The sequence below is a fragment of the Drosophila mojavensis genome, unplaced genomic scaffold (genome assembly GCF_018153725.1).
Source record: "Drosophila mojavensis isolate 15081-1352.22 unplaced genomic scaffold, ASM1815372v1 contig_74, whole genome shotgun sequence".
Lineage (NCBI taxonomy): Eukaryota > Metazoa > Arthropoda > Insecta > Diptera > Drosophilidae > Drosophila > Drosophila mojavensis.
In genome coordinates this window covers 4,055,350-4,077,734 of record NW_025318899.1, presented here as the reverse complement: position 1 = coordinate 4,077,734, position 22,385 = coordinate 4,055,350, and the positions used below count along the sequence as shown (strand labels likewise).

Sequence of the window (22,385 nt, the reverse complement as noted above, 5' to 3'; positions counted from 1 at the left end):
TAAAAACCGCTGATTACTCACTGTAGCAAATAGCGTAGAAAGGAGCGCTTGACATGATAGCGAAAATCCTCCTGCAGATCGATGAGGCAAACGATGATTAGAACAGCAAACTCTGGCCGTATGCCACGCTCTCCCACAAACAGATAATCGAATAATATGACCTCGGGCGGCAGCTTGGGCCAATATTTCTGTAACGAGTTGATTAGCCGAACTGAATCACATGGCTCAGGTACGATAAAGTTTTAGAAGCACCCCAAAGGCAAAGGAAAGCTGACAGGCGTGCCTCGTGTTTTATACACTTGCAAAGCATATTATAGTTTTGTCGGTTGAGTAGAGAGTAGAGAGTAGAGAGTAGAGAGTAGAGAGTAGAGAGTAGAGAGTAGAGAGTAGAGAGTAGAGAGTAGAGAGTAGAGAGTAGAGAGTAGAGAGTAGAGAGTAGAGAGTAGAGAGTAGAGAGTAGAGAGTAGAGAGTAGAGAGTAGAGAGTAGAGAGTAGAGAGTAGAGAGTAGAGAGTAGAGGAGGGACTAGAGAGGGGCATTAGCAATTCGACTTCACACAGATAATGTTAAGTTATGTTGCTCATTAAGTTGCGCTGATTTGCCGGTTGGGGGTGTGGCAAGTGCTTGACTTGAAGCAGCATTTCTATCTGAGCCGAAAGTTTTGGAGCACACGTCAAAACATCAACACGCGTTTCGTTCTTCCTCTTCGGGCCGCCGCGCTCTCTGTCTACGTGTATGCTAAGACCTCGACATTCTCACGTCCGGGGAGCGTGTTTAATATGTTCTCGTCGCTGACAAACTTTTGGCCCAAAAACTTTTTGAGCGCGCGTTAAGTTTGCTAATAATGTTGATGCTTAGTAGACCCACTCTCCGTCTTAGTCTGAGTCTGAGTCGCAGCATTAGTCTCAGTCGCAGTCAGTCATTCAGAGTCGAAGATGAAGTCCGTGTATGAGTAGTTGGCAACGTGTTGACATTAAACTTCTTACCTCTTCCTGAAGTATGAATCTGTAGGCATCCTGCAGCACAGCGCTACGTGCGTCGATGTAACGTATGGCCTTACGTATTAGACGAGAAGGATACGTATCCAGCTGCAGCACAGAGATCTACAAAAGCAAGCAAAAGCATCATTAGCTGCAACTAAATAAAACACTTTGAATGCCTGATTAACTGGCATAATTGATGATCAGCTAACAGTTTAATTGACAGAAATCACGACCTAAAGGTGAGCTGCATTGACTGAATGAGAAATGGAATATTAAATTGTCAAATCTAAAGCCCACATTACAACTGATTTCCTATGCAATCTACAGATTATTAGAAGTCGCCCTGCTTAAGTATAGAGAATGATTGGAAACCTCATCCGTCAAGTGCTGCAGTTACGAGCTAAGGTCCGTAAGACCTATAAAATCCCCATAAAATCGCCACCTTTCACACTCCCAGAGAGTTGCGCTGTTTATTTCGCTGTTTGTCTGTTTGTTTATTGTTTTTCATATTGTCCGTTCTTTTTTTTTTTAACAACTAATCACGTTATTCATAACTTTGGGCCACACCACAAAACGCCCCCGCGCAATGTTTATGAGCTATGAATTATATAATTTTTATAAGCACGTTTCAGCAGCCAAAAGGCAACGCAGCTTAATTTACTCGCACGCTCACGCACACATATTTACTTTGTATTAAGTTTATTATTATCATTTTTTATGTCCGTCTCGCACTCGGAGTCGTACTCGGACTCGGACACGGACAGTAGGATGAATGGACAGATGAACAGACGGACAAGCAGCCACGGGCGCCAACGCATAAAAGTTATTTATGTCTGTGTCGGTGCTCATTTTTGATGAGCTTTTTATGATGGCTCAGCTCAGCTACACAGCTGCCTGAAGATCTCGTCAGAGTTAGCTTTTCGGCATGTCCCTTTTAGCATATGTTGGTCAGCTGCATAATTCAATAGAAAACAAGTCAGAGTGCTCTGCTAGGGTGTGCCCAACTTACATATACCTTTTCCATACAATAGTTGACAGTGATGGAAATCTAACTGGTTTGTAATATTCCTTTGCCTCACATAGATTTATCGGTTTCATAAACTTAACTAAATGGACTCGTCTATTGATCCTGCTCCTATATATACCCTTTCTGTACATCACTCTTAATTCTACAGTTAACTATAACAAGTGAAACTTACACTTTGCAACAGGCATTTGTAGCGCTTCTGTATGGCGAATGTAAACTTGCCATCGGCCAACAAGAGTTCCTTCTCATATTTACGCAGCATTTTCAGTTTTTGTTCCTCTGGCTCCACTGGCTGCAATGGTGTCATATAGGGAAAGTGGCTATTGAAAATGAAATTGCGCATTTAGCTGAAATACTTTGATTGAGGGAGTACGTGAATATCACTTACGTTGATTCCATTCTCTTCAAGCAACGAAGAAAGTCTTCGTTTGAGTAAAAGTCTTTGCGATGTATACGCTTTAGGCCTGTGTTACAATTAGACTAGAAAGCGAGATCGCAGTAGAACAGAAAATGAGAAGAGAGTAAAATAATATATAAATAAAATCCCAATCGGCTTGTATATATAAAGTTGCATCGCATTTGATGATCTACGGCATTTAATTCAATATATAAGAGGCCACAATCCTGTTAAGTGGACAACTTTTCAGCTCTTACCTTCAACACTACCACCTTCTCTATATCTGGGCACGGCTTCTTCTTTTTATATTCAAGCAAACCATGCTCTTGACTGTGTTGCGCCTCCTGCAGAACTGGCTCTAGCATCTCATCAATTATCTTGCCCACACGCATTAGCTCGTTTCGGCACTCTGTGATAATAGTTAGGGTATTAGCAATCGAACTACCCTATGTGTATGCCATCCATTTCGTACCCTGTGGTGTTCGCAGCGAATAATGATCGCCGGCCTTAAAGCTGCTTTTTCCTGAATTTTTTCTCTTATTGAGGGTCGTCACACGCAAATGCCGTGCCGTGGGTGTATTATAAGCTCCAATCTGTTCCGAGGGCGTGCCATATTGCCGACGCAACTGATTCGACCAGAGCGAGGAGCGTGTGCCGCAATTAAAGTAGAATATGCGAACGCGTCGCTGGCAATAAATGTCCAAAAGTGTGGTGGTCATTTCATAAATTTCCTTTTCACTCGGTTGCTCTGTGGATGTGGTGGAATATATGCATCAAATTTTTAATAATGCTGTCGCTGTGTAAATATTTAAATATTTATTTTTTTACCGCCGGTCAGCCATTTGTCAATCCAGGGAAATTGATTACAATCTGCAAGTAAAAACAAATGAAAATCAAAATGTAAATGAAAATAGCATTTAATATTTGCACATCAGCTTGATATGTGTGCATTCACACACATATGTGTGTGTGTGTGTGTGTGTGTGTGAACGTGTTATATATTTGATTTCTTGTAATTTTGATTTTTTTTCAATATTTTTGCGTTTGCCCAAAGGCCACAGGCAAATGAAAATTGTTTTAAATAAAAGTCAGTGCAGCAAAGTTCCCTTTTAAAATGATTAAACTCAAATTAATTTTCATTTCCGGCGCTGCATACCCAAAAAAAAAAAAAAAACAAACATACAACCTGCTGGCTATTCTGTTTGTGCTCACGTGCTGTTGTAATTTTGCCAATGGACCTCGTCCTTTGCTCCACAGCCCCACCTATATCCATCCCGGGTGCTGCTTGCCTCCTGCCCATTGCTATCATGCTGTTTGTCACATTTTATATATGCTAATGTTTATCAACAGCATGCTTTTATGCCTCATATTATGTATTGGCCTCTGTGTGTGTGTCTGTGTTTGGGTGTGTGGGTGACATTCCCCGCATTCCGTTTGCATTTACATCTATCCATGGTCTGATATTAAATATTAAAAAACTATACATAAAATGAAACATTTTTATCACAGAGCCAACGACAAAGTCAACCTTTAGCCCAAACAAGTTGAACATGCACAAAACATAAAGACGTCGATATAACCAACTGCGCTATACACTATATATATTTAACAAATATATTTAAACAATTAGCTAATATAACTAAGAAATTTTAAATTTTGCGCAAACTTAAAATTTTTATTAATTTTTTAAATATTCTATTTTTTCTTCTATCTACTGAATAGGCTTTATGAAGTGTACATAACTGTCCACATTCGACACAAATATTAAATAAAATACTATGATAAACATGTAACAAGCTTTCTATGGCTGCGCTGCAGTTGGGCTCCCAAGAGATATTCAAATAAATGTCATGTGTATTTGTTTTTATTTTTTTGTGTTTTTTTTTTTTTTTTTTTTTTTTTGGTTATAAAATTTTATGTTTAAAGGATAATGTTTGAAATTTTTATGTTTGCAGGTGAGCAATTTTCCAACGAGCTCAAGGGAATGTCGGGAGCTGGGGCTCAATGGCGTGGGTGGGCGATTGGGTCTGCCGTGTGCATGTTTTTCACATTTAATAAGGTATTAAGTGTGATGTTATTGTGGTTAAGTTCTCTCTACTGTTATTGAATTTTGTTCGAAACGATGTTTGGGCAATTTGTTTGTTTCGCTCTGCCTGCAAATGTTGTTTGAGTTTTGGCACTCACCATGGCCATCGAAATTATATTCATGATCTTTGGCATCGCGCAGCATTTCGAATTGCTCGGGCATCACAATATCCTTGAGTCTCAGCTTCTGCAGGCTATCATCGTCGCATTCTTTGTAAACGTCTTTGACATTGACCAAATCGTATTTGTGAAAATCAAATTCACGATTACAGCGACCAACGATCGTATCATTTTGCATGTGAGCTGGGAATACAAACGAATTGGTTAGGTTCTTCAAATGATGTCATATATTATATAGCTCCTGCTATCTAGACTCACAGATTTTCTCCAACAGAAACTCCTTGATCGGATCCAGTGGCAGCTCATCGAAGCCATATTTCAAGTCAAAGAAGGGACAGTCGTTCAGTGGCCTCTTGCCCGTCTTTTTGGCCGTCTCCGTGGCAGGCTGTTGCCTCGAGTGCATCGAGCGCTTTCTGCGAAAATTGGTATCGGCCAGACGGGGATCGCAGTAGGGACGCCGTTCCGGCGCGATCTTCTTTGAGGCCATATTGATGGGGTGAGCGTTTGCTGTTTAGTTAGCCGGGTTAAACAAAAGGAAACAAACTACAAAAAAAAAATGTTTGCTCCTGTTGTTGTTTTATTGCCGGGTACTATATTGTTTTTGTTGTTTTTTGTTGTTTTTATGTTTTCTGACATTGTTCGCCAACAAAACAACAACAAAATGCTGAAATAATAAAAAAGAGAGACTCTAATAATAAAAGTTTACAACACGGACATTTGTGTGGCCGGCCACTTACTCGCCCGCTCGCTGGCTGGCTGATATACGTGAAATGTTTATAAACAAACTTCGGATCCGGTGGCAATGGCAACAGCACGGACAAACAACCCGGCGCTTGGCAACCGACAAACGACCAGCATTCGCTCCTCCCGCTGTCGCTTCGACGGCAATGGCAACGGCTCCAATTCCGGCTACGGCTTGCTGGCTTGCAAATGTGGTTATTGGAGTTAGACCAACAGCAGCTGACGAGCAGACACGGCGTCCTGGCTGACACTCCATCAATGGCTGCTGCTGCTACCTTACACTCACCTGTTTTCAGCTCAATAATATTTGATACCTGTGTGCATGTGTGCGTCTGTTTGTTTGTTTGTGTTTGCTTGTGTGCTGTATAAACAGCAACCAGGCAACTGCTGCTGCTGCTGCTGCTGCTCCAGCTGCAGGTAACCTGGGCAACATTTCTTGAATTGCGCACATTTTTTAATAAAGCGCAACAAATACGAACTCCGTCTCTCATCTATATAAAGGATATAAGTACACGTCCTGCCTGTTTATGCCAGGACAACCATTTTATGCCAGGACCTACAGCTGCGTCCAGCCCCCATAGCACGGCAACCCCACCCCACACACTCGGCCTCTGTGTATTTATTATCCCATCGCAGTGACTGGCAACGTATTCGCCCTCGTCATTCAACCTGATTATATGCTTACAATAATAAATATAATAATAATAATAATAATCATAATAAGCCTCCCTCCCATCTTCCCATCTTATATACTGCAGGCATATACCTACATGTATATGCGCTTGCAATTACCCAACTGTGATGAAAAATTTGGCAGTATTATCGCTAACTTTAGCTTGAAGTGTCGCACTTGAGCAATTAAGTCTAGATAATATGATAATCTATGGAGCTATTGAAACATCTGATGAAAGTATGAAGTAAGAATGTAGTTAGCTATACTAACATATTAAAATTATCGATAAATATCACGGGTTATTGCAGTCGAAGAATTGTATTCAAAATAGGATATTTAAGAGCATATCAATAAAACAAAAATTATAAATAACATTTTTTGGTTTGACAGAGGAACATTATATTAAAAACAAATTTTTTGATTGGGAAGAAAGGAGTCTTAAGCTTGAATATATTTGTATTAATATATTTTATATACGTAGAAATGCATGTACAAATACACGAATATAGTATAATTATAAAGCTCACAATTTTATATTTTTCCCCATTTTTTCTGCTTGTATGAATGTTACCTTCGTAAAGCAATGATCTAAATAAAACTGGTACATTTTTTTGCTGTTCAATTGCAAAGGACAACTGAAGCACTAACTACACATATACATATTCATATATAACACACACGACGCAATTATCGCTGCAATTAATTGTGGCAAATTAATTGGAAATTTGATTAATGGTCAAATGCTGTCCGTGTGTTGCGGTATCCTATTTACCATTTACAAGGCATTCAACTTTGAACAATGGTGCAAGTGGGGTAGTTGGGGGTGTGCGAGTGTATGTGGAGTGTACATATATGTGTGTGCATGCGTGTGTTATGCTTAGTTCAATGACAAGTCGTGGGAATGGTTTATCCCACCGCACTGGCGACCTGCTGTCACGTGCCTAAGCTGCCCGGACTGCAATTTGCCGCTCACAGCGGACTTTGCAGGTGTCAGGCGGACGGAACGACTAACGGGCAAGCACGGGCAAACGGGCACACGGAATCCGGCGTGCCGCTGCAGTGCGTCCAAAGCCATGCGTGACAAATATTTATTAACTGTCACTGCCGGCAAGCCATTGGGCTCTCCCTTTTAGAAAATTGTTGCAATGCCATCTAGCAGCGCGCTGAGCGGCTTTGCAGAAAAGTAACACAGAGAGAAAGAGGGGGAGAAAGAGAGAGAGAAGAAAAAAAATTGATTCAGCTCATCAATTGTCACAAATAATGATTACGACGCATTTTCAGCCGAAGCGTCGGCTGTGCATGACACGCATCAAATTGCATTTAGTTTAGTTCTGTCATTGGGCTAAACAAAGGGCTGCACAGCGAGTGGGTGGATAGTGGAGTGGAGTGGAGTGAGGAGAGGGCGAGGCGAGTCGACAGTCACGTGACCTCATTGCTAAAAATAGACAGCAGTTGGCTGTGGGTGATTGGGTGGTTGGGTGGTGTTGGGTTGAGCTGGGCGTAACGTAGCGATTACAGCAGCAACATCAACATCAACATCATTATTAACAAAGTCAACGAACAGCGGCTTATTGGCAGGCATAATGCGATGGCGCTGTGTCATGCACCATGCAGTCAGAGGCAACCCATTCCCACATGACTTTAAGATTAAGTTACAAATGTGCAAGGTGCAAAGGATAAGATAGTCGACCACTGAAAGCTCTTTCAATTATGTACTCTTTGTATATAGCTCATATATGCTATATTTTAGAGCATAGATTATAAATAGATAGATATACAATTACAATAACTTATCGATTTATTTATCATTTGTTGATATATTGATTATTTTCACGCCCCTAAGGCTTATTTCCAATTCTTACTTAGGTATCCTTGATATACGCAAAAACATATATCGATAAAGAGCATTCGATAATTTATCGATACGTATATATTTTAAGCCTGTCCTGTTCTAACAAACGATCTTCTAAAATTGTAAGGCTTTATCAGATCCCAGCATTCATCTAAACGTCAACGACTTTCTCAACAGAATTTTCATCAATGCCAATTTAGATAAGAGTATAATTAAAGAGCTCGACGGACAACGTTGATGGCAAAACTTTCGCATTCTCTCGTTTTGTATTTTTTCTGTATTTGTGTTATGCATGCCGAGGCACATTTTGTTCACGTGATTAATGGCCAACTGTAAAAGACGTCGCGACTTGAAAAATTACAGCCAAATAAACGACGAGGGCGGCCTCGTTTCTTCTTTTTTTAAACAAGCTGTCACACGTGAGCGCAGAGTAAGAGAAAAAGAGAGAGAGAGAGAGTGAGACAGAGTCACATAGAGGGGAAGGAAGCTGGATGAGCAGCCAGACGCACGTAAAAGATGCAACAGGAGTCAGCAGCGAATGCCGTGTGATTTACACGCAACAGCAGGAGCAGCAGGACAAACGACAAACGAGGAAGAACAAGAACGAAGGGGTGGGCTGAGCTTGGGCTGGGCTATGTGCAAATTAGGGGTTGCCGCCGCTAAGACCCGGTTCCATTGTCGCGCACACTACTGTCAATTGAAAACGTGCCAACAATTTGCAACGACGATTAATCGTGCTACCAATGTCAAAGCTGCAGATGCCCGGACATGGTCCTCGTCCACTCTATAGGGAAAAGCGTATCCCTTGAATGCTGCGACATTTGTGCATGTCGAGCGCGTTTAGCATGTTGTTTACGATGCTAAACGCTGCCGCTGCCTTTAAGCTAATTTCTGTGCATTTTATTATGCGTAGATATGCCACGCAGCCACGCCCATGTAAAGCCTGTCTGCGAACTATAGCAAATGCCTAATGAGCACTTAATGCCCCGCCACTAATTGGCTCGAATCAGGCATAAAGACTGCTGTGCTCCGTTTAACTACGGATTTTGTGAAGTAGCATTGATTTAACATTGTTGACATATAAGACAGCGAAACTTGATTGCAAACCATTTCTCATAAATTTGCTCTGTTTAACATAAATAACAAGTATCATCATGACAGGCTAATGCAGTCCATAACAAATAACCATATCAAGTTGCAGTGATTTAAGCAACTGCAGTCGGCTTAGTAATACGCTGCATATTACGGAATTAATAATGCAAAAATATATAATAGAGATTATTGAGAACTAGTGAACCAGTGAACTACTTATGTGATTAATACGAATAGAACTATTATAATAAAATAAATAACTAACTTAAACAAATCGTCCTCCAACTGACTCAAAAATTTCATGAATTTTATGAATTTTAGAATTATATAATCCTCTATTCGAATCGTTCATAATTGATTAATTTTCAGTACAAGTCGAACGTTTATATAGGCGTAAATAGATGCTATATTACATATAATCTAAACCAGAATTTTTTGTTTATGAATATACTCATTTATCATAGTGTTTACGGGGTTAATAAAAAGTATATTTATAAACATGGTATAAAATCATTTGATAAACAGTCACACATGCATACACACACACACACACACACTCAGAGAGAAGAGATCATCATTATAGGCTTTTGTATGCAATTACATGCTGCATTGAGCAATCACAAATTAGCTTTTGAAAATATTCAATTTGAATAAAAAACAAAATAACATAAGAGGACGAATATGAGCGACTAATTAATGCCCGTTCGCAGCTTAAAGATGTGTATGATGAATTAAATGAATTAAATGGAGTAATTTTGCCCTATAACTGATGTGGAACTAGATTCCAGTTCTATTATAATTCGAAAACTAATAAACTCCATTTGAATGCAGCTAGCGAGCATAAAAATTAAATTAAAATTAACAAAAGGTATTTTCCAGCAAACAAATTTAATGCCCATAATGAAAAGTGCGTCCGTTCGCATCGGTATTAATAATACACAAATTTTTTATGCAACTGCAATGCAGTTTTTTATTCCCATTATGAATACGAGTAAATATATATCATTAAAATAAAATGCGTAAAAGCGAAATGAAAATATCTCATCTATAAGCCGGCCGACTGCCACAACTGTATTTATATTTGCTTTTAATGTCAACAATCATCAATGCAAATGCACTGCAAATAGCTCGAGTAACTCGAAAAGCAATTTATTCATCCACCTGTCCGCTGCCCTTTGCCATTTGCAATAAAATTTATAAAATTAATCAATGCAAACATGCACTGTCCGCAGATCGAACCACACTGTATATTTAATTTACTTCAAATTCCCAGAAACTTCTTGGAACTATTTTGCAATATGGTTTCATCTGGGTTTCTATATTCGTTGAAGCTCAACTAGCGTTCGTCTACAATAAATATTAAAACTCTTCACTTGTATAAATTTTTAAAAGAATTCAAACAATTCTAGGTAAACACTTTTTTCTTGCACCTTTTTGTAGTCCATGATTAATTCACTGATTGGCTAACTGATTGATCAATTATTTGTATAGCTTTGTGACTGACTGACTGACTAGTGATTGACTCACTAGCTAATTGATGGACTGGTTGACAGAGCTAAAAGTGAGCTATTGCTGAGATGACTGAACATCTCCTAGCTATGTGATACTCTTAAACAATCACCAAATCTTAAACTAAATTCTTTAATAAATCATTATGTAAGACATATGGCAAATGGTATATGACAAATGATTTTAATTTTATAATTTGGTTTACTAGCTGAGTTTGCCTATAGCCACTCAAGTCAGAGTTTTATATATATATATGAACATCATTGGGCTTTGTGCACTTCAAGCATTAATTGACCAAGTTATTAGACCTCTTCAGTTAGGGTATGTCAACTATTTGTTGTAATGAATTTCAGCTAGTTCGAGTATTTTTTGGCTAAAGCAAAACTTTAAATGTTGCGCACACTGCGCATATTTTTGCTTATTTTGACAACAAAATTTAAGCAAATATTTGTGCAGATTTCGTCTGTGTGTGTGTATGTGGCAAATTTTGCAGTGCGTAGCTCAAAATTCTAGACTAAAGACGATGCCTGGGGAAGCGAAACGTCGTCAACTTCATTGTAAAGTTTGCCAAAATATGCTTGAAAATATTTACTCATGAGCTTGTTTAGTTAATCCATAAAAACTTGGCATGTGCTGTCCGTTGTTATGCCAGCTGGTAAAGACAATATAACATTTAAGAAAATTTAAGCCGCAAGCGACTTAAAAACGAGATGAGTCGTCTTTTTGTGTTTTTTTTTTTTTTTTCTTCTTTGTTTTTGGCTGTCCAACTGCCGGAAGAGACGGCCCAGAGTCAAAGCATATGATTTAGTCCTTGTCTGTGCTTTGTTCATGCCAAGGATTTGGTTTTGCCTTTGGATTTTTGTGCTGGCCTGACAAAAGAGCAAAGCCCCATAGCCTGATGACTGCAGACCCGAACTAAAGCCTCTGAGATAGATAGACAGGCAAACAATTGGCTGTTTGTATCTCATTCTCTCTCTCTCTCTCTCTCTCTCTCTTTGCTCTCTCTTTGGACAAATTAGTTTCTAATACCTTCAAGTCAAACTGTGGAGGCCAACAGACAAACAAATAAACAGAGCTGATTCAGTCTGCGTCTCAGTCTTGGCCACAGACTCACAGGCTCAAGGCATTGTGACACGCCTACACCGCCCCTAGATTTGTGTGTACTATGTGTGTGTGTGTGAGTTGGTTTTCTAATTACAAATACCCGCCCGATTGATTTGCAGTAAATTGCATTTTAAATAGTTTCATTTAGTTTTACTTAAGCATTGACTACAAAGCAGCTGCTGCTGCTTCCTCTTTTCCTTTCCAGCACGCTATCTCTCTCGCTCTCTCTCTTTGCCCCAAACTAGTTTTGAAGATTGTTTAATGATGTGGTCATGCCCTCCATCCACCCCAGCTTAATATTCCCCCTCAAGCATATGGTCTCTTAATGAGCTATCTGTTAGCTGCCTTCTGCGTTTGTTTTACTTCTTTTCTATGTGAAGTCGAAAGTTCTTAAACTCAATTTTAATTGAAAGTTAAACATTTGTGTGAGTATATTAAAATATTAGCTCTATTTGGAGCATAATTGTATTTCAATTAATGCCCTTTTAAATATGGCCAAAATATTAAGTGTGTTTGACCTTGAATCCAGAAACCCGTCGGGCAGATTGTAGTCAAAGCCAAAAATGTATTCATGATTCTGACAGTCGACAATAATAATACAAGGGCTGCGTTGCCATAAACTACCAGACCTTATGGGTATTACGAGCCACATTTGCATAACATTGCCCAGAAAAGAGTTGATGACGAGGACGAGGACGACGACGACAAGGATGACGATGACAAAGGGAGTAGCAGCAGCATTTAAATCAAAAAGTTGGCACAATGAAACCAACGGCAACTGCTTAATAAAAGAAAATTATGCAAATTGCTAATAAATTATAGTGAGCCAACGAACGACATGTAAAATAATAACTGAGCGAGCGAAATGGAATAAGAAAACACCATTTTCCTAGAAGAGTCGAAATCTATATACCCTTGTGCATATATTTGTGTGTAGCAAGTGGAGCTACTATATGATATATATCATAGATACACTGGATGATAGACTTTAAGCATGGGAAGGGCCAAAAAAAATAATAATAAGGAGCTGATTAACTGAAAAATTGATATTTAATTAAATAGATAATTACCTATATAACCTATAATTACCCTGCACATTTGCTGACAACATGACAATACCCAAAAGCAAAGAGTAAATCAAGCCGTCGCTCGACTGCAACTGAAAGAGGAACTGGAACTGGAACTGGAGCTACGGCTGCGGCTGTTGCTGTCGAGCTGCTAGCGAATTGAATTATAAATGTGAGCACAATGGAACAGCGACTGAAAAGATCGCAGCATCGGGGCAGCGACAGCGACAGAGAGACGAAGGAGCAGCTCTCTGGACAGAGCGGCGCTGGAAAATCATTAAAATAATAAAGCGCTGTATGGGGAGCGCGAAAGGAGTTGGCATTAACTGCCGAATGGATAATAGGCAAAAGTTTCTGACATTTATTGTGTTTGTGTCGAATGTTTATTTATGATTGCATGTCGCGTATTTACATTACAATAGCCATAACTAACGTTCGCCCAGCCGGCATATCCTTGACTCTGCGTACGCGTATGCGTATTAAGTTAATGATACTTTCTAGTTCATAAAATTCGTTATGTGACCAGAGATTTGGTTACGGAGTGGGGGGACCCACGACGTCGACAACGGCATCCGCATCGGCAGCAGCATCGACATCGAGTTCCGTATGAATGTCAACGTCAAACACACAAATCAAATAATCACATAAATGAGAACACACATACACATACACACACACACACACACACACACACAGTTAGATTGCTGGTTGTTGTGTGTCTATTGAATTGTAACAAATTGATTGTCATAAAACATCGTTTATATTATATTAGAATGTGTCATTGGATGTTCATGCTTCAGTTCAGCTAACAACAGCTAACCGCCGACGAAAACTCTTCAGCTGCTGCACAAGATTTCGCAAGTGGCGTTTTGAATGATGGCGATAAACGTTGTCAGCCAGTGGTGCCAACTTAGCTAGTTTAATTTGAAGCTTGTGCCGTCATTAGCAATAAAAATGCTAAGTTTAGCTTTATGTTGAATTTACATGATAATGAATTTACAATATGTTTTAGCAAACTTTCAAACTTTATAAACAATGAACAAACTCGTTTTGCTAAATTCGTCTTTGAAATTAGAATAGCTCAAAAATGAAAGGGTTTATTTCAGATTCAGAATCAATTAACTTTACGGTTTCGGAAAGTAATGCTTTTTTTTTTAAACAAATTTATACATGCTCGATATATCATCGAATCCAACTACTTACCGGAAGAGAGCATCCCCTCTCTTGCTCAAAATTAGTGTAAAGCAGACTCCATTCCCACCTGTCTTATGATAAAAAGGTTAACATCTCTTTCGATAACCCTATAACTGTTCAGCCATCCAATGTGATAACCATTATCTGATTTCAGATTGACTTTGGTTAAATATAATTTATATATAATATATTCGATTTCTAGTGTGTAATATTGTAAAAAGAATTCATACACCAATTAAAATATATTTTGTTTTTGCTCAAATTATGTTTTCCTGTGATATTATTTCCCGCTTAAAGCTAGTTTTTTTCTTCGCCAGTCTTGGCAGCACTGTTGATAAGGCTGTTCAGGATTTTTCGGCTGAGCTTAGGTGCAGATGTTGGCGATAGTTGGCCGCTTGAGTTGGGACTATAGTGGAAATTTATGAGTGTTTACGACAGATTGCACACTCCATTTGTTTTGTTTACCGCATTCTGAGCTAGCTGCCTGGCTAGCTGGCTGGCTGGCACTTGACACACATATCCCGGCGAGCTTTGAAGAGAGGCAAACTTTTTCGTTGGACCGAAACTCCAGTTCGTCTGCGGTGTCTTTGGCTCCTTTAATTAGTTGCCTTTTGGGCCGGCTTTAGCAGCTGTGTGCCACGGCAAAAAGTGCCCCAACATCATATGCATGATTTGTGAAAAACTTTTAACTGTCCCACATGCTGGTTGATGGAGGACGTTAGCACAGGCTGCTTATGCTGCTGCTGCTTGTACTGTTGTTGGTGGTGCTGCCATTGCTGCCGCTGCTGTCTTTTCGTGGCTGCTTGTTTTGGCCAAGTTTATGAATTTCATAGCCAAAGTTTTCGCCAACGCATAAAACATGCGCACAATTTGTAAGCTGTTTTTGTTCCTTGACTACATTTCTGGCGGAATCTTTTTGATACCCTTATAGCAGTAACTGGATTTACAAGCGAAGCCATTACCAACTTGCTCTAGCCATAAACAAGTCCCGGCTCGCTCAATTAGCTGATAATGTACGCATTTACGCAGTACGTCATGATATCATGAAACACAAACAGTATCAAACACGAGCAAAGTCTTCAACTCAAAACCATTCACAAGCGACCTTTCTAAACAACTTTGGCTTAGTTCGTTGAACTTACATATATATATATATATATATATTTATATAATTATAAATATATATGTATATAGTAATACGCAAATTACCGATACGATAAAACGTAAGTGGCAATGTTTAAAATAAGAAACTCTTATGACGGCGTAAAGACTTGATTGTCATTAATATATCTAAAGGAAAAAAAAATATTTTTTTTTTTTTTTTATTTTTTTTGCATTAAATCTTATTATGTTTTGGTAGCTCTTGACCGTGAAGCATTCAAACGCGCTGACGAAAGTGAAACAATGTATTTAGTTCCGCTCTGTCTAGATGCGAACCGGCTTTCGGTCCAATAGCAGCAACATCTGTGAAATGATGAACTGCTTGGCTATAGTCAAAGTTGAAGCGTGGGCAAGAGCGGAAGCAGAGGCAGGGAACGGGGCACTTGAGATCGTAAGTGGGAGCATGTGCGGGCATTTGGCTTGCAAATGCTCTGACTTGTCTTAATGACCAAAACTCGGGCCTTAACTGTTGCCGGGTGCTTTGTTGCTATTTGGAGAGACGGAGCAAACAAAGTGTTGGTCATTGTTTGGTTTATGTGTGTTTATGTCGGCGCTTAGCAAACATTAGAGCGTATAAATATGCCGACAAATTGCGACTATTAATCATTCGACCCATAGATTCCATCGATAACACAATTAGCTTTGGATATCTATACTAAAATGGTAGGTAGCTGAGGATATAATAAGGATTATTAAACGTTATTCTTCTCGAACTGCCCAAATGTTCAACATCATTGCAGAAACTCTTCATTGCGTGCATGTTTATTGCCGCAGCGACGGCTGCAGTGATTCCTGTCGAACAAGCCAGGCACCGTCGCGATGTCTCTGAGATCGTGAATGAGTATATTCCACCACTTGGGGAAGTTGCGGCCGATGTTCCCGTCGAGGATATCGCCCAAGACCCCACTGCTGTTGGAGAGGATGGATACCGTTACAAGACAGTTCGCCGCCTGAAGTACCGCCAACGTCGTGATGTCTCCGAAATTGCCAATGAGTACCTCCCTCCATCTGAAGAGGCCGTTATTGCAGTCGAAGAACCCGCCCAAGATACCGCTGTTCTTGGTGATGATGGATACCAATACAAGACTGTCCGTCGTCTGAAGTACCGTCAACGTCGTGATGTTTCCGAGATCGCCAACGATTACTTGCCTCCCGCAGAAGAAGTTGCTACCGAGCTCCCAGTCGAGGAACCCGCCCAGGATACCGCTGTTCTTGGTGATGATGGATACCAATACAAGACTGTCCGTCGTCTGAAGTACCGTCAACGTCGTGATGTTTCCGAGATCGCCAACGAATACTTGCCTCCTGCAGAAGAAGTTGCTACCGAGCTCCCAGTCGAGGAACCCGCCCAGGATACCGCTGTTCTTGGTGATGATGGTTATCAATACAAGACTGTCCGTCGTCTGAAGTACCGTCAACGTCGTGATGTTTCCGAGATCGCCAACGATTACTTGCCTCCCGCAGAAGAAGTTGCTACCGAGCTCCCAGTCGAGGAACCCGCTCAGGACTCCGCTGTTCTCGCTGAAGATGGTTACCAATACAAGACTGTCCGTCGTCTGAAGTACCGTCAGCGTCGTGATGTTTCCGAGATCGCCAACGAATACTTGCCTCCTGCAGAAGAAGTTGCTACCGAGGTCCCAGTTGAGGAACCCGCCCAGGATACCGCTGTTCTTGGTGATGATGGTTATCAATACAAGACTGTCCGTCGTCTGAAGTACCGTCAACGTCGTGATGTTTCCGAGATTGCCAACGAATACTTGCCTCCTGCAGAAGAAGTTGCTACCGAGCTCCCAGTCGAGGAACCCGCCCAGGATACCGCTGTTCTTGGTGATGATGGTTATCAATACAAGACTGTCCGTCGTCTGAAGTACCGTCAACGTCGTGATGTTTCCGAGATCGCCAACGATTACTTGCCTCCCGCAGAAGAAGTTGCTACCGAGCTCCCAGTCGAGGAACCCGCCCAGGATACCGCTGTTCTTGGTGATGATGGATACCAATACAAGACTGTCCGTCGTCTGAAGTACCGTCAACGTCGTGATGTTTCCGAGATCGCCAACGATTACTTGCCTCCCGCAGAAGAAGTTGCTACCGAGCTCCCAGTTGAGGAACCCGCTCAGGACTCCGCTGTTCTTGGTGATGATGGATACCAATACAAGACTGTCCGTCGTCTGAAGTACCGTCAACGTCGTGATGTTTCCGAGATCGCCAACGAATACTTGCCTCCTGCAGAAGAAGTTGCTACCGAGCTCCCAGTCGAGGAACCCGCCCAGGATACCGCTGTTCTTGGTGATGATGGTTATCAATACAAGACTGTCCGTCGTCTGAAGTACCGTCAACGTCGTGATGTTTCCGAGATCGCCAACGAATACTTGCCTCCTGCAGAAGATGTTTCTACCGAGGTCCCAGTTGAGGAACCCGCCCAGGATACCGCTGTTCTTGGTGATGATGGTTATCAATACAAGACTGTCCGTCGTCTGAAGTACCGTCAACGTCGTGATGTTTCCGAGATCGCCAACGAATACTTGCCTCCCGCAGAAGAAGTTGCTACCGAGGTCCCAGTCGAAGAACCCGCTCAGGACTCCGCTGTTCTTGGTGATGATGGTTACCAATACAAAACTGTCCGTCGTCTGAAGTACCGTCAACGTCGTGATGTTTCCGAGATCGCCAACGAATACTTGCCTCCCGTGGAAGAAGCTGCCACCGAGGTCCCAGTTGAGGAAGTCGAGCCCGCTCAGGATTCTGCTATTCTCGCTGCTGATGGATACCAATACAAGACTGTACGTCGCTTGAAACTGCGTCATCGTCGTGCCTTGTAAGCGCGCCAGCTGCTACCTGCCTGTATACGATTAGAGCCTTTACACCGCCCCACCAACTCCACCTACTAGGTCGTAAGTAAGAATCCTATTTTGCCATTGTTTAACGATTGAAATCAACAAAATAAATCCAAACGAAAATTGTTATAATATACACACGTCGCGACGTGGGTCATTCTTTGTTCCAAACGAGTGTGCCGAACGGGTCTACATCCGTCGGTATGTTGGAGTCAGCAACTGGCTGGGAGTGGACGACGTTTTCATAAATTGTATACCTTTTCGCTTAGTTATGACAGCAACAGTTAAGCTCATGGCTCAGCGCACAAGAACGCAATTATCCAAAAGGGACTCGACGGAGGTTGGCGAAACAGACCGCGCCTTAGTCCAGGGAAGAACTTCAACGAACTCTAACAAATACTTTAAGCTATGCTTTTGAAGATGTTAATCTCATGTCAAGTCCACTTTACACACAACGTTAAGGGTTCGGCCAGTGCAGCAGCAAACATGGCTAACAAGGACAAAGTCCTTCATTGATTTGTGTGTGTCTGTGTGTCAGTGTGAGTGTGTGTGTAAGTGTGTGTGTGGTGATGTTTGGTGTTGGCAGAAAAAGTTGTTAAGTTAAAAGGCATTTGAACCGCTGCGGCTAGGATTTCAGTTGGGTCTAACAACTTCCTTTGCTGCGGACCCAGCGGCCGGCCAACTAATAATAATTTATCGATCCCCGAGCTAAAGTAGTCACATACGTGTTTCTCCCTATGATTTATGGCGTCCAAAAAACTGCTGTGTATGTGTACGGGCGTAAGTTAGCATGTGGGCGTGTGTGTGTGTGGGCGTGCCCCAAAAACAAACTCACCCAACGAAAGGTGCCAGCCTGTCCGACAGCCGGACAGCGAAATTGGTTTAATGTGTGGTTAGACAACTTATTTAACGTTTTTCAAGTGGTTATGCAGGGACAAGTGTGCACAGGTATATAGCTGCATACAGGTGGGGCCCGTTACACATAGCGTATATAAATCATGCAATGGCAAACTAGACGGCTTACTTATTCATACACAAATCGTGACGATATGCATATACATAAGTAATTGTATCTAGCTAGGGGCTAGCCCTGGGGCAGTTTCAGTTGGCACTGAGGCAGAGGCACATAAATTAAAGGGCGCTATCAAGGCGACGTTATGGCATCATTAAAGCAATTATCAACGCTGAGCTATCGACAGAGAGTGAGAGCTGAAACTATTTTTTAATGGCCTTGCCAAATGGATATGTATATGTATTTATAAGCGAACTTCAAAGCGCAAATCACATAAAATTTTATGAATTATTTCAAATATTTTCAATTACTTCAGACAGTCGAGGGTCGAGTGGTCCCGAGTTCGACAGTCACCCCAGTTAGACAAATGGTAGAGCATAAAAAACCGCATCAAGAAATTTATGCGCCATTCAAGCGTGGAACATTAACACATCCTAACAAGGATGAGTGGATGCGAATACCAAGCATATCTATATGTGGCCGACGTTCGACTACATAAACAGCGCAATGAAAGTGAAAATACGAGCAACAGCAACTGCTTCAATATTTAGCTTGATTAAAATTCAAAAGGTCTTAAGTTCACAAGAATGCCAAAACTCAAGTTTTGTTTTCATAGTGTACCCTGTAATGTTTGTGGAGCATATATGGTATGGCACGCGCGTTTGTATGAATGATTATAACAGACTGAAGAAGATATTGTTACACATATGTAATTAATCATTCGAAATAGGATAGTATACGAACGTTAGATGTACATTTAAGTTCCGCGAGCAGAGAGTTATAAATTATAGGATGTTTGTATATTCGATAAATATCTCACAAGAGTCGAAAAAACTTTGATCAGAGTGTTATGAAATCAATATCATTTCGTAAATTTTTAAGAGTATATAGTTTGATTAGGTCTGAAAAGTTTAACGATGAGATAAAGATCAAGAGTTAGAAGGCGATCAGAGCTCAATTAAATCAAGAGCAAAAGCTGTGGATATAGGATGTGTATGAGGTCCAAAGGGAAGTGAAATGTAATGTAAATAAAAACAAGTAAGAAGGCTCCAGTCGAGACTGCTCGACTAGGAGATACCCTGAACCCCCTAAGCTGATATTCTAATCATTCTGCACTTTTATGCACACATACATACACATGCATCCACACGCACGCATAAGCCTGCGCTATGCTAACTGCGCAGTAAGCAGCGACTGCGCTTGGGCTGCGCTGCAGTGTGGGCAATATTATGAGAATTTATTTGTTGAATAATTTCTTTTGTAGACACACAATCTTAATGAAACTTTCAGAGCGTAAGCATATGGTTAAAATGTGTGTACAATCCAAAGCACAAGTCTCTAGTACTTGAAATGCGTTTTTTACAAATTGGGGGCGAAGGGGGCGTGGTATCCAAAATCTGTAAAGTACAAAACCTTGGTGTCCATTAACTCTATATACAACGCAAATTTGGAGTCTCCAGGTTTAAAAGTGTTCAAACTAGGCTGAAAAAACCAAGTCGATTTTTCGATTATTCTCGATAAAAAAGTTATCGGATGAGTTATCGAAAAAATAAAGCAAACTCGTACTGCCTATGGTATACACGAGTATGCATGCCAAATTTCAGCTCTCTAGCTCTTATATCTTCTGAGATCCTTTTGCTCATACGGACGGACGGACGGACGGACGGACGGACGGACGGACGGACGGACGGACGGACGGACGGACGGACAGACGGACAGGGCTATATCGACTCAGCTCGTCGTCCTGATCAAGAATATATATACTTTATGGGGTCTGCGATGATTCCTTCTGCCTGTTACATACTTTTCACAAAACCATTATACCCTGATTTCCCATTTTCAATGGGTTCAGGGTATAAAAATCAGATTCTCAATAAATTGGTAAGTATTAAAATGTATGACTAAAACTGTTTTCCATTTACAGGCTATTGCCTAGTCGAGCATTCAAAATTCAACCATTTCTGCTTGTATTTTTTGGTTGGCATGCAGCCATAATTCAGCATTTATGGCGTCATTATCGCAAATGCCGAGGGTGATCTAATAAGCAAAACAGCGGCAATCCACCCGCTGCATACCCTGCGAGAATGGGATGCGGGTCGGCGGGTGGAAATCAATTTTGAAGAGCTGAGCTCTCTGATTAGCCCGCACATGCAAATAAACAGGGGGATCCAGCTGCTCGTGTTGGTCAGCAGAAAAAAAACGGGCAGACGGATGCTATTTGTAGCTGGCATTACTAAGTAAGCCCGGACATGGAATGGGACGTGAGACTTTGGCATGGTAAAACATGCAGCAGCAGGCAGCAACAATTTTATGGCCACAATATAATTTATTCAATGGCATTGGCATTTGGCGTTCGGGGAGCGCACATGACAAGCAATTGACATTTTTGTGACTTTTGAAAACTATAAAATGTGCAGCGAGACCAGAGTGAGAGCAGACCAGGAGCAGGAGCAGCCAAGACGGGGGGTAATGATGACGGCCATAACGAGCTGCAGAGAGACTAGACTGGCTTTGAAGGCATCGTAGTAGCCCACACGAAACAGTTGTTGCTCGACAAAATAATAAAGTTGCGCTTGATTATGTATTTCTTGCTTTCTATCTCGCCTCTTTTCCTATATCTCTATCACTGTGAAGAAGTAAATACCAAATACCAAATACCAAATACGACAGACAACAACTAAACTAAAATTGTCAGCGTCATATGTAGCAGGACTTACAGCACATTAAATATACCACCCACAAACAACAAGCTTTTGGTGCTGCTGCTCCACACAGACGACAGCGCCACAAGGACAACGACTAAGGACATTGACGATGTCAGAGCAACGCCCATTCTTTGCTTCAGTTACTCCACTTCGTTCGCCATTTATGCCGTATGCCGGATATCCTTTTTGACATGTCATTAAATTTTATATACACAATAATTTTTCACAATTTGCTTTATGGCCATTTTAAGAGTCTGTCCGATGTGTGCGTTGAATATATTATATATATATCAAAAAAGAGTCAGTGAGAAAGAGAGAGAGAGAGGGGAGAGAGCGAGAGTGACAGAGCGCGCGAAAGAGCGCAAACAGCAATAACAAGTAAGAATTTATTGAAAGTAGTTGCACTGGGTAAGAACTATCAAAGACTTCAAGTGGCAGCTCAATTTTGATGCACGCTTAAGACTCAAATAAAAAATACTTTTTGGCTTTCATATACCTACGGACAGAAAGTTTTGCACATGCATCAGCTCTTAAAAGGGAGGTAAAGTAACGAACTTTGATCTTCCAGTAAACAAGTTCAATTATCAAGTCTGAAGGGGGAATTTAAATGAGAATTATTTTACAAATTGTTACATATTTTCATAAAGCAAAGTGTGGAATTTATAATAATGAAATTAAATTTAAAATGTATAAATTTTTCCCCTATAATTTTAATAGGATGTCAACATCTATACAATATAATAACCACTAATAATCTCCTATTGAATTAAACTAATTAGCACAACAATTAGCTTTAGGCACTCAATTGGTCTTTCTTTTTATGATAACATTTC

The 22,385-nt window shown here is 40.8% G+C and overlaps 3 protein-coding genes across 4 annotated transcripts in view; 2 read left to right on the top strand and 1 right to left on the bottom strand.

The window, feature by feature from the left end:
- LOC6581371 (dynein axonemal heavy chain 3) overlaps positions 1–5,215 on the bottom strand; it is a 38,296-nt gene extending 33,081 nt beyond the window's left edge. Inside the window, exons 1-9 of the mRNA XM_002007070.4 lie at positions 4,870–5,215; positions 4,591–4,794; positions 3,235–3,276; positions 2,879–3,154; positions 2,664–2,815; positions 2,398–2,489; positions 2,182–2,329; positions 986–1,102; positions 22–188 (exon numbers count right to left, since the gene is read on the bottom strand). Coding sequence (XP_002007106.3) covers positions 22–188; positions 986–1,102; positions 2,182–2,329; positions 2,398–2,489; positions 2,664–2,815; positions 2,879–3,154; positions 3,235–3,276; positions 4,591–4,794; positions 4,870–5,098 — 1,427 coding nt within the window. The 5' untranslated portion in view covers positions 5,099–5,215. The remainder of the gene's footprint in view (positions 1–21; positions 189–985; positions 1,103–2,181; positions 2,330–2,397; positions 2,490–2,663; positions 2,816–2,878; positions 3,155–3,234; positions 3,277–4,590; positions 4,795–4,869) is intronic.
- Positions 1–22,385, top strand: part of LOC6581369 — an 82,454-nt gene that overhangs the window by 50,195 nt on the left and 9,874 nt on the right. The gene's annotated exons all lie outside the window — the stretch shown is intronic.
- LOC6581370 lies at positions 15,416–17,969 on the top strand. 2 transcript variants are annotated; one of them, XM_044009467.1, is made up of 3 exons: positions 15,416–15,667; positions 15,745–17,556; positions 17,710–17,969. In XM_044009467.1, the coding sequence occupies exons 1-3, from the start codon at positions 15,665–15,667 to the stop codon at positions 17,818–17,820; spliced, it is 1,926 nt and encodes a 641-aa protein (XP_043865402.1). In that variant the 5' UTR covers positions 15,416–15,664; the 3' UTR covers positions 17,821–17,969. The 2 variants fall into 2 exon arrangements, with proteins under 2 accessions (XP_043865402.1, XP_002007105.2); XM_002007069.4 differs by having other exon boundaries at positions 15,457–15,667; positions 15,745–17,969.